The sequence below is a fragment of the Gadus morhua genome, chromosome 8 (genome assembly GCF_902167405.1).
Source record: "Gadus morhua chromosome 8, gadMor3.0, whole genome shotgun sequence".
NCBI classification, from domain to species: domain Eukaryota; kingdom Metazoa; phylum Chordata; class Actinopteri; order Gadiformes; family Gadidae; genus Gadus; species Gadus morhua.
The window spans coordinates 10,678,992-10,693,882 of NC_044055.1; the positions used below are offsets into that span (position 1 = coordinate 10,678,992).

Here is a 14,891-nt window from a genome sequence, read left to right on the forward strand (position 1 = left end):
TCATAAAACGAAAAAAGTCCCCGAGGGTTGAATTGAGGGACGTAGCCGACCACGCAGAAGGAAAGGGCGAGGGCCATGGGTGTGAATGAGGACGCGCGGTCAACTTGCCACATTTTGTTGAATGTGAAAGGTTTTTTTCCTTTCAATGTGGCGGTACTCACTGATGCAGCAACCTCAGCAGTACAGCAGCAGTTTAAATAACCGTCGGCCATTAAGCCTGCAGTGCTCCAGGAATAAACACAGGCTAGGAGAACCCTGCGCTAAAGGGGCGGTTGATCGTTGCATTCATTTTTTTTCCACCTAAACTGTATTTTTAAAGTGCCCCTGTGGCTGCAAGTGTAACTGCAAATTAAAAAATCTGAGAGGGCTCGGGAGAGGCAAGAAAAGTCTATTACAGGTCCACAGAGGTGTTTAACGAACTGCTTTAGGCAAAAATATGTCCTATAAAGTAGCTTTACGTAAGCGTTGCTTACGTTGCAACGGCTATGATGAATGTGCTATCAAAGTATATTTTAAAGGTTTTAGCCAGAAACAGAAGCATGCTGCTGAATGTCTAACCGTATTCTATGGGACCGTCTCGCTGTCCTTCCCAACACTGAACCCTTGTTCTCCTTGTGCTTCCACAGCCCCGCCTGTGGATGTCCTCAAGGTTCTAGACTTCCACAGCTCCCCAGAAGGAGTCCGCAAGGCTCCAGGCTTCTGCGCGGTCCGGAGGGGCTCCAAACCCGACGTGGCCTTCAGAGTGGGCAAGACCGCCCAGATCAGCGCCCCCACCAGACAGCTCTTCCCAGGTATGTGTGTTTGTGTCTGTGCTTTTGTGTGTGTGTGTGTGTGTGTGTGTGTGTGTGTGTGTGTGTGTGTGTGTGTGTGTGTGTGTGTGTGTGTGTGTGTGTGTGTGTGTGTGTGTGTGTGTGTGTGGAATAGATGTGTGTGTGTGTGTGTGTGTGTGTTTCTGTCTGCGTCTGCGTCTTTGTGTGCAATCCATGTGAAAATGTGTGTTTGTCTGTCTGCCTGTCTGTCTGTCAGTCTGTGTTAAATGTGCATGCATTGCACAGAAAAGGAAACTTTAAAAATGGTTTAAAATGGACCCAACCACGGGTATGATAATGGGTAAAGTCCCCAAATCCCCATGGATTAGCATTGAGAATAAATCATCATTGACATGTGGTGTTACTTTAAGCACACAAATCCACTAGCTCCACTCTGATTCCCCTCCCAAATTTGTACAAATTTGGAATTTGAATATATAATGTTCAATTGGTTGTTTTTTTTTTTTTAAAAGGCTGCTGTCAATTACAGGGGAAATGGTTACTCGACTATTAATCATGACATTTGGTGGAAGGACCTTGTCAGGAAGATGTCGCTTATGTGGATGTGGGATGGCGGACATTTTCCTTCGGTATGCTGTGTCTGGCCCACGAGGGTAAACCCAGCTGGGTTTCAATATTGAACGCACATGCAGCACACGCAGTCTGCCTTCACCTCGCAGTCTGCTGAGAGAGCCTACGAAGACATTAGCCAGTCGTTTGTTGCTCTAGGATGGACTCCACTCAGACAAACAAGAGAATGCGATTGGATAAACGTTTCCGTCACGCGAGCTACTGTCTTACTATTAACGGTCGTGCTACACCGCACAACAAATTGAAAGCTGGCTTTGAGATATGAGATAGGATAGCAAATGTTAATTGAAGCCCAGGAGTCTGGTTGTTAGTTACGGTTGTAGCAAAGCACAGTTCTTTGACAGACGTAAGCAGGGTTTTTTTTTGGGTCGCTTTTTACAATCCATTCCATGTGCTTTTGTGGCCGGGCTGGAGTGTGGGTTGCACTGAAAAGCACAACACAAAGTATAACTAATACAATGAAGCACTATAAAACCCCATATCCGCTGGAGTCTTGTTAATAGGCTTTTTCTATTACCTGACGACTCTTTAAGGAGCCACAAGTTGACGAGCTGGGACCTTACAGGATAAACAAGGTTGCACACATTTATTGGGAAAACCAAATAAAAATAAAAACAAATTCTCTCTTGTTAATTTTATGCTGAGCTTCTCTTCAGTTTGGCCGGATCGGAAAGGGAAAAACGTATACGGGCCACAAACGAGAGTGCTGCCATATTTTTCAATTAGGTTATTGTGATTCTTGGCCTGCAAAAAATGGTCTGCAAAACTTTTCGATGGAAATTCCTAAATGAGAGCGATGGAGCGAGACGGGTGTAAGGTTGGCCGCTGTGGAGGAATCAAAAGGTGTCAGAATGTCCTCAGCCTGGATAATACAGCTGTTACTTGATCATCCACTGCCTCCACTGCCTGCCTTTCTTCACTCTCCGTGAGCTAACAGCTATTCTAAAGCAGTGCTCTTTTTAAGCATTTATTTGGCCTAATTATTGTGGCTTCAGAAACTGACTCTTGAATCCTTGGGGAAAACGCCAATAAGAATAAACTCAGTCCAATTGTCTAGACTCAAAGGTTTTATGTGAAATGAAACCATTTAGGCCTTAATACTTTATTTTTCAATAAGGTAATTAGAAGGTAATTGCTCCAGTGATTAACTTTATTTAGATGTATGCGACGAGTGCCTGAGACATGCAAACACTTTCATTGCATGTTTTGCTTCCCTAATCACCCTGTAAAATACATGACAATGCTGAAACAGGGAATGAAATGGTTTTATGACTATACCATTCTTTGTATGGATACAATGTATATTGATGAAGAAATGCATTAAACACCAATCAAACAATGGCTAATATATAAGATTAATCTTTATCTTAATCTGGTTAGATTGTCCTAAATTGCCTACCGTAGGCCGATATTTGGAAACCAAATCTCACCCTTCAACCTTTAAAGACAGCTCAGCTGGAAAAACCTTGAGAATGGAAAAAAAAGGGTATCCCCTCTTATCTCCATAAATTATTAAAGAAAAACAAACTACGCCAGTAGATTCCCATGGAGGGGGGGGAGAGGGTAGCCCCATTAAAACTACATTGATCATGTCAGACTCTTAACCAAAACATACCCCTCTCTCTCCCTCCCTCCCTCCCTCCCTCCCTCCCTCCCTCTCTCTCTCTCTCTCTCTCTCTCCTCTCTCTCTCTCTCTCTCTCTCCTCTCTCTCTCTCTCTCTCTCTCTCTCTCTCTCCTCTCTCTCTCTCTCTCTCTCTCCCCCCCCCCCCCCCCTCCCTCCCCCCCCCCCCCCCCCTCCCTCCCTCCCTCCCTCCCTCCCTCCCTCCCTCCCTCCCTCCCTCCCTCCCTCCCTCCCTCCCTCCCTCCCTCTCTCTCCTCTCTCTCTCTCTCTCTCTCTCTCTCTCTCTCTCTCTCTCTCTCTCTCTCTCTCTCTCTCTCTCTCTCTCTCTCTCTCTCTCTCTGATCCCCAGGAGGAGTCTTCCCAGAGGACTTCTCCATCCTGTTCACGGTGAAACCCAAGGTGGGCCTGCAGTCCTTCCTGCTGTCCGTGTACAACCAGCAGGGCATCCAGCAGCTGGGCGTGGAGGTGGGCCGTGCCCCCGTCTTCCTGTACGAGGACCAGAGTGGCAAGCCCGCCCCCGAGGAGTACCCCCTCTTCCGATCGGTGAACCTGGCCGACGGGAAGTAAGTGATGAGGATGACGATGAGGAGGAGGAAGAGGATTAGGATGATGTTGAAGATGACGTTGATGATGTGCCGGTGAGGCACTGGTGGCTGGTGAGATAGGGAGGGAAGGTGTGGTTGGTAAAGAAGGGTGTTCTCGATCCCATGGTGGAGAAGTCATGTAGGCTCTGTTTCTCTTTGGCTGCTCTTTGTGACCCCCTGCTCCTTGTTATCTGGGTGGGAGGCAAAAGTGTGTTCACAGAAACCAATTAAAAACCCAGTATAAAAGTGAGGATTCTTATCAGAGGTTCAAAGGTTTTAGTGGACCGATGCTGTACACCTGTACGCCTGGTTGTCTAGACAGTTGAGAGTTCAACAAGTTTATATGAAACAATGTATGGTATTTTTACGGCCGCTTTTTCTTGCGCAACCTGCTTTTCCCATTTATCATTTACGAGCACTACAAGCCAAAAGAAACGAACCACTTCTGCACTATTCTCTACTACAAACACATACCTCATCTGTATAGTTTATTATAGCATTGACACAAGCCACTGATGACTTATTACTATTATTATTATTGTCATATGTTCGGGCAAACAAAAGGCGCATGGAGCAAATTGGAGAGGAATGTCAAATCAATAAATGAGTAAAACTTGATTTCACTCCCTCTCCATCCCCCTATTTCCTTATTTATTGAAGTACATTGTTGACAATAAGAAGGATTAGACAATTGGCTGAATATTCATAAATCCCTGAGACTGCTTATACAGGGAATACAAAACTCTTTGTGAGGCAATCTGGTCCGCCTTGAAGAAATGCAAAGCAGACTCGTTTTGAAAAGATTGTTATTTTATGTTAATAACAACCAGAAAAAAAATGGATTATAAAAAATACCATAAGGATTCCGAAATGAAAAACATAAAACAAAAGCATGGACTTTCAACAAACATACTTACTGATGGACTGACGTCCTCCCTCCTTGTCCAGATGGCACCGCGTGGCCATCAGTGTTGAGAAGAAGACTGTCACCATCTTTGTGGACTGTAAGAAGAAGGTGACCAGGCCGCTGGCCAGAGGCGACCGGGCTGTCATCAACACAGAGGGCATCACTGTGTTCGGCACCAGGATTCTGGACGAGGAGGTCTTTGAGGTAAGGCGGCCATATTGTTTTTTTTGTTGAATTATTTGTTTCCAAGACTTCTTTATTTTGATCCGCCCATGTGTCAGAGCAACGTTTTTTCCCCTGAAGAGCCTTACAAAATCTTTTAGTGGAATCTGGCGGAACGGACTTGGCTGAAATGGAATTCAGTATCATAGCTAGATTTTTTTTTGTGTATAAGCCCCCAAAAAAATAAGATTCATTGTGTTATCGCACCTTAGAACAATCCCTTTATAGCTACATAGGGATTGAGTCCACTACTGCAGAGCCCGATATGATGCATCGCCATGTTTTGACAGTTGGCCATAACAGACAAAACCGCTCTTGAGAGGTTTAGTTTTCCAGACTAATTACCTGAACACAATTGATGATACTATCTAGGAGCCTCATCACTTGACACACTATGCTTAACGATTCTGTTGTACGGATTTGGAAGAACCTTCTGGCAGCTTCAGGCCAGAACAAGCCCCCCGGAGCCTCTCCTACGACGTTGGGAAGGGAGGTGTCTTTAAACTAAGCTTCTCACAAACGACAGATTTATGATGAAACACATGTGTGTTTCTGATTGGCTCAGAAATGAAAGCCGGTTATGTATACGTGCTGTATCTCTGTACTAATGTGTATGGAGTTCTCAACAAGGCTTTTTATTCCAATGCACGCCTGACCCACATAAAGGCTCTTAATGGCTGTTTTCCATTGTTTGCACAAGTGTGTGTAATACAAGAACTGATGAGACGGTTCTGAGCTGAAAGTGTTTCAGCTGATTGTTTTGCTTGTTTTCATGTGGATGAGATTGGAAGCATATTGCAGATCCTCCCAAGAGTAGGCCATCAGAAAAAGCAACCGTTGACATTGAACGTCGGAATGCCCTCAGCATTTAAAGAGTCCCCTCATTCTCAGAGTCCTTGCGTTTAGTTTTAATTTATTTAATTTGTTAATGAATGCTTTTCGACGGAGTACAATTACAACGTTAGCTTTGTTTTCACAGTGAGCTCCGAAGTATGTGGCAATGTTCCGTGGCAAATTGCTCAAATTCAACAACAGCGGAAAACGTTGACTTGACATAGGGACAATTCTAATGGAATTTATTAACAGATCCTTATGTTTGTATAAGAAAGGAAGAAATTACTACGACCCTTACACAGCATATTGGATCAGCAGATGTACTTTTATGTTATTTTAGAAGCATTTCATCAGATTTTAACCCAGGATATAGAGTGATATTTTGACATGGATATTTGGGGTTTCCTGTTACTCTGAGGGAGTGTTGACCTTTTTAACTATCTGAATATGAAGACAGTAGACCAGTTTGCGACTTGCGTCACTAAGCGGTTGCTAAATTCTGCCCAATCTGAACCATGTGGGTCAACCATTATGTTATAAATAAGAGTCACTCCACAACGACTAATGTTACGGTTAATCTAATGGTGGTTAATGAGGGAAGGTTTTAAGGAGAAGTAGCTCTTGGCTTTGCTAGAAGATGAAGCTATGGACTTTATTCATTTTTTTAGATGCGTACCACACACTCAAAGAAGATAATAGAATAAGGGAAAAGCCCATTTGCTTTATATCTAAGCATATTCAACTGAAATTACAGCTCAACATATTTATTTTTTTCTATGTTGGGAGGAATATAATTTCTTTTACTTTTATTTGTCTATCTCGAGGATGGCACATTTTTCACCCAAGCCAAAATAAACGAACCACTTCTGCACTATTCTCTACTACAAACACATACCTCATCTGTATAGTTTATTATAGCATTGATTCCTCTAATCAGCGTAATAGCCAATGGCAGAGGTGCCGTGGTTGTGGCCCATGTGTAAAACTACGGAGCTTTTTCTTAAGCTGTAATTATTCCCACTTTGAGCTTAATTGCCTTGGGTTTGTTGACTACGCACTGACTATTTGCTAGCAAACTGCACACTAATGGCTTTGTCCAAAAAGCCCACAGACTCCAAAAGCCAAAAGCCGTCTTTGTTACTTCACTTGTGAAAAGATGAATGGAGTAGTGGGGGGGGGGGGGGGGGTGGGGAGAGAATCCAGTATTTATTCTTTTTTTCTCTATGCAGGTCATGTTTAAGGGATTAGCATTATACCTTGGCATTTATTCAACATCTGCATTTGCAAACAATCAGTATACCTTAGAGGCTTTGCAGCGTTTTGGCAAATGGCTATTTGTGATAGTGAGACGGCTGTACACGTTTCCGAGTGGAAAGAACAATCGGGATGATTATAAGAGAGCTTCCCAAATAACAGGTCTGAATAGGCCTGTATTTATCCAAAATAAATCCTCAGCATTTAATAATCAAGAACACATTTGAAGCTATTAGTCTGGTGCTTTGGCCCATTTACCGTACCCTACCTACCGTTGGAGCAGGGGGCGGAATAAAGGGATTTTCTGCATTTCCTTTAATTCTTTGTAGTATTATTACTGTTATGAGTGTGCAGGACCTAGGCTTAGTCCCATTATACAATCCATTTATTCTTGTGGTTTTATTGCAGCGAATAGGCAGCAAACAATGTGGAACGAGGCATGGCCGCCTCTCCCCTTTCCATCATCTTTGGAGGTGCTGCTGCTGGCAGCAGAGCCGCACTGTGTATAGTCACTGTCGACTACCAGCCCTTGCACATGTCAATAACCACACGCAGAACAAACACAACATGTGCTCGGCAGATCCGCTGATGGGTTTTTGTGATCAACAGGGGACAGATGCTCAGGCAAAAGTTAGAAAGCGTGCCATCCTTTGTTTTCATTTATGACACTGCTGAACAGCTCGCCCTGGAAGTGTATATGAGGAGAAATATTAGCCAGACATTAGTAGAGGGAATGCATTTCAAACAAGTCAATCATTAGGGTTTGAGCTCTCAGGTTGCTCATTCAGATGAACAGGGGCCTTTTATGTTCCTGCTAATCATTGATCAGGGTTAATTATCCTTGTCTCGTATATACAAGGATATTCACATCAGATGTGGTAAAACCACGAGTCTAACAAAAACAACCCTTAAGGATTTAATCCGATCCTCTATTATAACTGCAGAGAAACCTCCAGGGCCAATTGTTCGAACAATTAATCAAACTCTGCCCTATCTCAAATAGATTGTAGGAAAATGTGGTTTGGCACATCTGTTCCACTGCATTAAAACAACGCTGAAGCAAAGTTAAGCGCACCATGTGTTTGTTGTTGGGCTGTTGACCACGAGTCTCTTCAGAAGTAAAGCCAGAGCCTTTTGGTCCTGTGGCGAGTCCTAATCCCGGGACTCAGTGAGACCGAGGCCGGCTGGGAGCCCCGTCACCACCGACCACCACCAGCTGTCAACATAGGGTTACCTTTACTGCCGTCGCGCGCGCAAGCAGGTGTTGGAGCTGAAAGCAAATGGGAGTAAGGGGCTGTGAGAAGAAAAATAAAATCTGTGTGTGTGTGTGTGTGTGTGCGTGTGTGTGTGTGTGTGTGTGTGTGTGTGTGTATTTGTGTGTGTGTGTGTGTGTGTGTGTGTGTGTGTGTGTGTGTGTGTGTGTGTGTGTGTGTGTGTGTGTGTGTGTGCATGTGTATGCTTCTAGATCAAGCAGCACAGCTGTTTAAAAGATATGTTAATGGCCCAGCCTTCCAGTCCCCCACTGCCCCTAGCTCTTCCCTTGTCGTGAATAAATAATGTTATAAAAATAATAATAATTGTGACACCCTAGGCGAGTGTGGAAAACACACTAGTGAATGAATTGTGTGAGCGTCAGGACATATGTGTGTGTACGTGTTGTGTGGATAGGAAAATACAGTGAATTAGAGAAGAGTGTAACAGAAACACGGAGATGGAGAACAAAGTTAAAATACTTTTATACGTTTTTATTTATTTTATTTTATTTTTTTAATCTGTGGTGACTCAGTGGTGACTCAGGGTACTCCAAACGTGTCCCTCAAGAGGGACCATGTTTTGCGGGTGGGGACGGGGCGGACCCTGGTCAGGCCCTGGTGTACCCAGAGTCCTGCTGTGAATCTTAGTTTATAGTGGACTGTGCTTCATCAGTTTCACTAACTTCCTCTCTGGCCTGCAAGGCAGCCCTACACACATGCTGCTTCAGTTAGGGGGCGATCAAATCAGGTCAGGGTTTAGTGAGAGAGAGAGAGAGGGGGAGAGAGAGAGAGAGAGAGAGAGAGAGAGAGAGAGAGAGAGAGAGAGAGAGAGAGAGAGAGAGAGAGAGAGAGAGATGGAGAAAGGGAGAGAGAGAGGGAGGGAGAGAGAGAGAGAGAGAGAGAGAGAGAGAGAGAGAGAGAGAGAGAGAGAGAGAGAGAGAGAGAGAGAGTGAAGTTGTCGACTTTCATAATTGTTCTATTTTTGATGTATCCTGGGAAATTTAAATGTGTCTTTCACAATCAACACATTGTAATTGTAATCAGTTATAGTACCATGAGGCATTTCAAGTATAAAATTACAACTCCTTTGCCACATTCCCATGATTTCCCGATAGCTCTAATCTATGTTGACTTTACCAGACATTAAAGTGCCAAATGCGTTCTGCCACCTCTTTCTCTCACTTAAAATCTTGGGCGGGGGGGGGGGGGGGCACTATAGGCACACTTAATGGAGGCTCTTGTAAAACATTGTGTTACTGTGACCATGGCCCCTTTCCAAACAACACTGAGAAGAGGTGCAGACCCTTCGTACTGTCCGACAGCGCCTCTGCAGGTTCTTGCATCCCCGATATCAGGTTAATTTGACCCTCACTAACTATTACTTCCCTTACTAAACTCAATTATAGTCACATACCGCCCCCTTAAATACCACCAGAAAGCCATGACAACCCCACAGAACCCATACACTGAACACTGCAAAGAGCAATCGCTTCAGATAAATCGCAGGGGCCGAACGGAGGCCTCTTCCCAGGCATAGAGTGGAAGGTAGGTTTGCAGAGCTGTGGACAGACAGAGAATAGGCAGATGAGGGGTTTATAATGTATGAGTTTGCACCATTTTTGGAGCTACTGTGAGAAGAAAAGCATTAATATTCAATGGGTGTGGATTTCAAAACTTGAATGTCAAACCTCACCGCAAAGTCTGTCAGGAAGAAATCTGGAGCTTGTTATTCTTTGTCTCTTCTTATTTCTACTGCTTTTGTCGTCTGCTGGCATGGTTATTTCGTTAGACTAGCTGGTTCTTCCTTCTATGACACATTCACAACAGTTAGAAAGGGGTGGAGGAAGGAAGTGCTGCTTACAAGCATGTCACATTTGTGTATACATAAGAAATGCACTAAACGAAGAAAGGGGACCAATTTAGGAAAGTACCAAATGTCTAAGGTGCCAGACAGCTAAAAACAAACTCCACAAAATGCTAACTGAAGTGAGAACCATCTGCTGGCCTGAGAAATGGCTTCATGGGGGTGTTGATATGTGCAGTCGTTTTTGGCGCAGATCTTTTGTAGACTAAAGTGAACACATAATTTATATGAATATGATGGACGAGAGGCAAATAAAAATGCCATTATCATTTTGGTATGTTGGTAATTTAATATAATATTTGTACATCATTTTTTAAAGTAAAAATAAATATTATCATTGAACCTTAAAATAATATATATATCCAAAGGAATTGGATCAGATTTAATTTGAAAAAATGTAGAACAAATTGTAGAATTTCACGTTTCTGCCTTGGTAATCAGGATTTGGACGAATCATCCTGGCAGTTAGAAAGTGTTTGAAACTGATACAATAAGAAAAGAACCGTGTTCATTTGCTGCCTCATCTCTTCCCTTAATGCATTTCTGACAATGTTTACTTCTTGTGGTTGTTGTTTCTTGCTTGTATATTTTCCTTTAGTTTGCAAGCAAGTCTCAGTCTGTACCCATGGCTCATCCAACGTGAGATGTCTTCAATGCAGTTTTCCCTCCCTCTGCCTCTTTTTAACATGGAAAAATGTAGTGTCAGGTCTGAGTTATGAAAAGAATATCAAACTTTGGAAAGCAGATTCGTTTTTCCTATTTCTTCCTTCGGTTCATTGCACTAAAACAGGCAAACTTTGGATGCCATTGGCAGCGATTTTGACTGCTTTTTACACTTGGAGCTTCTGAAAATGCGCTTCTTAACATAGTTTCCTCTTGGAACAGCTCTGGATCACAATTGGCACATCAAACTTTGTCATGGACTTCTTCAGTCCGGGGATAACTAAACCCCCCTGGTACTTCTGGTCACCTGTGGTATCAAGCAGAGTTCCGTCTTTGACACCCTTTTGTTTACTCTACACACCTCCCCTTCATGAGATCATCAATTGCATGTCCAATGCAATTGTGCTGCTATGATGATGACAGCCAGCTGTATATTCAAACGGTCCAAATCATCTTTGCAGCTGCAGTGTTTCTCAGAACGGGCCTTGATAAGATTAAAGTCTAATTTGAATTTCCCCCGTCAAAAAGCACAAAGGAATGAGGGTTCCCTTGGCGGGATGATAATCAGATGCTGTCATCTGCAAGTGACTTTTCTTTATCTCCGTTATTCATCTAGGTGTTAAGAGGATCAACATTTCTGTACATAGTTTGGAAAATCCCATGAAATATGTTATTGGCAGATGTAGCTTTAAGCTAATCATGCAACAATCCCTAGTTTATAACTTGCCTTGCAACAATAGCTACTTTTGACACACGCACCTTTGATGATCCGGGAGAGGTGTAACTGCATCAAAGAGCAATGAACATCAAAGTAGTGACCATCAAATATTGTTTAAAGCACTTACAGATGAAACGGAAAAATTGAAAGAAAAGTAAAAATATAGGAATTTTTTCACTTTGCAATTATATATTTCATCACCGAAATACCAATTGTGTGCATCGTTTTTTCAAAAGTCTATCTGTTTATACCTTACATTGTAATAACATAATAGTTCCCTAGGCAAACTAACATGTGCCAGGGGTATCTGAAGGTAAATTGTACCAGTGCCTCACTGCAACTGCTCCTTGACAAGGGTCAGTGTATGGTTTTAAGGTAGTGTGCATGGAGGGCTAAAAGCTGTGAAAGCAAACACTAGTGTGTTTTACCCGTTTGGAGGGGCAGGATAGGCCCAAAGGTTAACAGGTTCATACCGCAATGTCTGCAGAATATGAAAAGGCAACTCTGACTAGAGGCCCACATCTCTTGGATATCAGTTGCAGAAAGCCCCTTTGTACAAAACTATCTGCCAGATATTACATTTAGCTAGGATCAAAAACTTTGCATACATCCTCTTGTATGAGCATCTTGCATTGCTGACAATAACAATATTGGATTATTTTGTTTGATTTGTTTGGTTTCGTTCAAGATTTACAGATTACAATTTCCCCTAATATATCAAATATCTTTCCATGGCATTTGTTGTCCCTTTCTAACACACTCTTCAAACCAGATGATGTCATGCTCGTGGGAGTTAACAGCCCATGCGCTAGACTCCATTAACGACAACATTAATCCCAACAAGACCGAGGGAAACTCCTGAGACTGCATATCGTTTCTCAGATCTGGGGCCAGCAGTAGCCAGCAGCGTCTAATCAAAGTTGTCTTGGGTTTTCGGAGGGGCTCAATCATGTATGCAGCCATAGGAGTTTGTGTGTGTGTGTGTGTGGGGGGGGGATAAAGGGTTTCTATGTGTGCATGCCTGCATACCTTTGTGTATTTGCGTATACATCAGTATATACTATGAATGAGTGTGTGTGTGTGTGTGTGTGTGTGTGTGTGTGTGTGTGTGTGTGTGTGTGTGTGTGTGTGTGTGTGTGTGTGCGTGCGTGCGTGCGTGCGTGCGTGCGTGCGTGCGTGCGTGCGTGCGTGCGTGCGTGCGTGCGTGCGTGCGTGCGTGCGTGCGTGTGTGTGTGTGGGGGGGGGAATGCATGGGAGTGTGTGTTTGCGTCTGCATGTATGCATATGACACATCTGCATGTCACAACCTCCACGTCAGCCATCACAAAAGCCCCTTCCCCTCCCTTCCCTCGGAGTGTGCTCGTGATGGACGTCTCCCGCGGTCCTGTGTATTGTACACCATGGGATCCCCCTGCCATGGGCCTGCCTGGATTTCATGGTCTGCTGCGGTGATTTGAAACATCACCATTTAGCTCTGAGCGAGTTCAGCCGGGCCGGGCGTCGGTCTGACGGCTCTCAGCGCCGTCTGGGCGTGTGCCTCGCGCGGCTGGGGAGATGACCTCTGCGACTCATCTCCCTCCATCCTGTTGCTTGGTTTGAGGGTCTCTTGGGTTTATTCCCCGTCCAACATCTGCAAGGGAAAAAGTACACAAAACAGAGCAGCCTATCCGGCTGCAGAGGAATATATATATATTTAATATTTTATATATTATATTTCTGTCAGTCTTTCTTTGACTTCAGTTGTTTTTTCTACTCGTGGAATATTGAAGCAATCACTTTGAATTGTTTCTGTAATTGATTTTGAGGAACTAGTTTCTTATCAATGACCTTTTTTGGCACACACACATAATCACATAAACAAAACACACACACACACACATACACACACACACACACACACACACACACACACATACACATACTAACACATACACATGAATCATTTCATGATGGACATACCGCCCCCCACCCCCCTTCCCCTCCTTCCCCACACACACAGAGACACAGACCGAGATGCCGCACCAGTTCTGCTAATAGAGGGATTTTACTGTACGGCAGACAGCTGATTTATTGCTGCCTGACCCTTTCCAGACTCTGAAACACTGCTGTAGATCATTCCTGGAGAACTGCGAAAGACCTCAGAGATATATTTCATTCAAACCATAACACAAACGTCAACAGAGAAGAGAATACAGAGAGAATGCATAAATCATTTCATGTAATTTGCCTGATGTGTTTGTGCATGTGGTGGTGTGGTTATTTGTGTGTTTGTGTGTGTGTGTGTGTATGTGTGTGTGTGTGTGTGTGTGTGTGTGTGTGTGTGTGTGTGTGTGTGTGTGTGTGTGTGTGTGTGTGTGTGTGTGTGTGTGTGTGGGGGGCAGACCCCTTCAGTTAACGTTATCCATACCCAGGTGGGTTTGAAAAAAAAAGACCCACACCACCACACCCCACAAACTCAGGTGGGCTGAGGTAACCACGCAGTGGTCGGGGGTCTGTCGTAAATATTCTCCACATTGGTGGGGAGGAGAACGTGCAGTTTCTGATTCCTGGTAGGACATTTCTTTGGAGAAGATCATGCAAAAAAAGTTCAATATGAAGGCTCTTTGGCTGGCTGGATGGCTGGCTGGCTGGCTGACTGAAGGAGGGGAAGAGGGGAAAGACGAGAGAGTGAGAGAGAGAGAGAGAGAGAGAGAGAGAGAGAGAGAGAGAGAGAGAGAGAGAGAACGAGAGAGAGAGAACGAGAGAGAGAGAACGAGAGAGAGAGAGAGAGAGAGAGAGAGAGAGAGAGAGAGAGAGAGAGAGAGAGAGAGAGAGAGAGAGAGAGAGAGAAAGAGATCTAATTTCCTTTTCCAAAGGCTCATGAAAAACAGACGGCCTAAGATATTTCACATAAGTACAGACTTTGGTTATTTATCTTCTCATTCTTCCAGCGGTTTGAGGGCCAGGGCTGTGAAACGGGCCTTGCCATCCATTATAGCTGTTCGTAGGTACTTATAGTTACTAGAACACACAGGCCAACGGCAGACACCTCAAAGAACCCCGAACCTGACCCCTTTAATTGCCTTTAATGCACTCTTTCTTCACATATTACTCTCAAATGTTGGCTGCGACCCTCAGTCCTGATTCTTCTAATTCAACATGGAAGTGTGATCCATATTTGTTTAAAATGCTGCCGGGGCGGCCTCAGCACTATTGCGTTTGCCCAGGTTTATTCCCTTTATTCCAATGTGTGTTCCAAGGTGGTACATATTTCAACAAGAACGCCTTTGTATTCAGAAAAAGTGATGACAGTAAAAAAGAAACAAAAATCGGTGGTTTGACTCAACCCTGCTCATCGTGTTTGAGACCCTTCACTTCGTATCACGCTCAACAGCAGAGTGGTGAGCGAGCCTCTCCCTTGAGTAATCGGCATGGACGTCTCTGATCGTCTATAATCCAATAACATGAATCACATTCAGATGATGAGCGCTCATACTGCTGGGCTGCACCAGGGTCGGTGTCTGGGCTCCCTATCTGCAGCTGGTCCACCTCGGGTCTGTGTGTGTATGAATGTGTGTGGGTGCATGTGTA

The 14,891-nt window shown here is 43.9% G+C and overlaps 1 protein-coding gene across 1 annotated transcript in view; it reads left to right on the plus strand.

The window, feature by feature from the left end:
- Positions 1-14,891, plus strand: part of LOC115548935 (collagen alpha-1(XI) chain) — an 87,558-nt gene that overhangs the window by 7,285 nt on the left and 65,382 nt on the right. Inside the window, exons 2-4 of the mRNA XM_030363874.1 lie at positions 627-791; positions 3,372-3,585; positions 4,555-4,717. Coding sequence (XP_030219734.1) covers positions 627-791; positions 3,372-3,585; positions 4,555-4,717 — 542 coding nt within the window. The remainder of the gene's footprint in view (positions 1-626; positions 792-3,371; positions 3,586-4,554; positions 4,718-14,891) is intronic.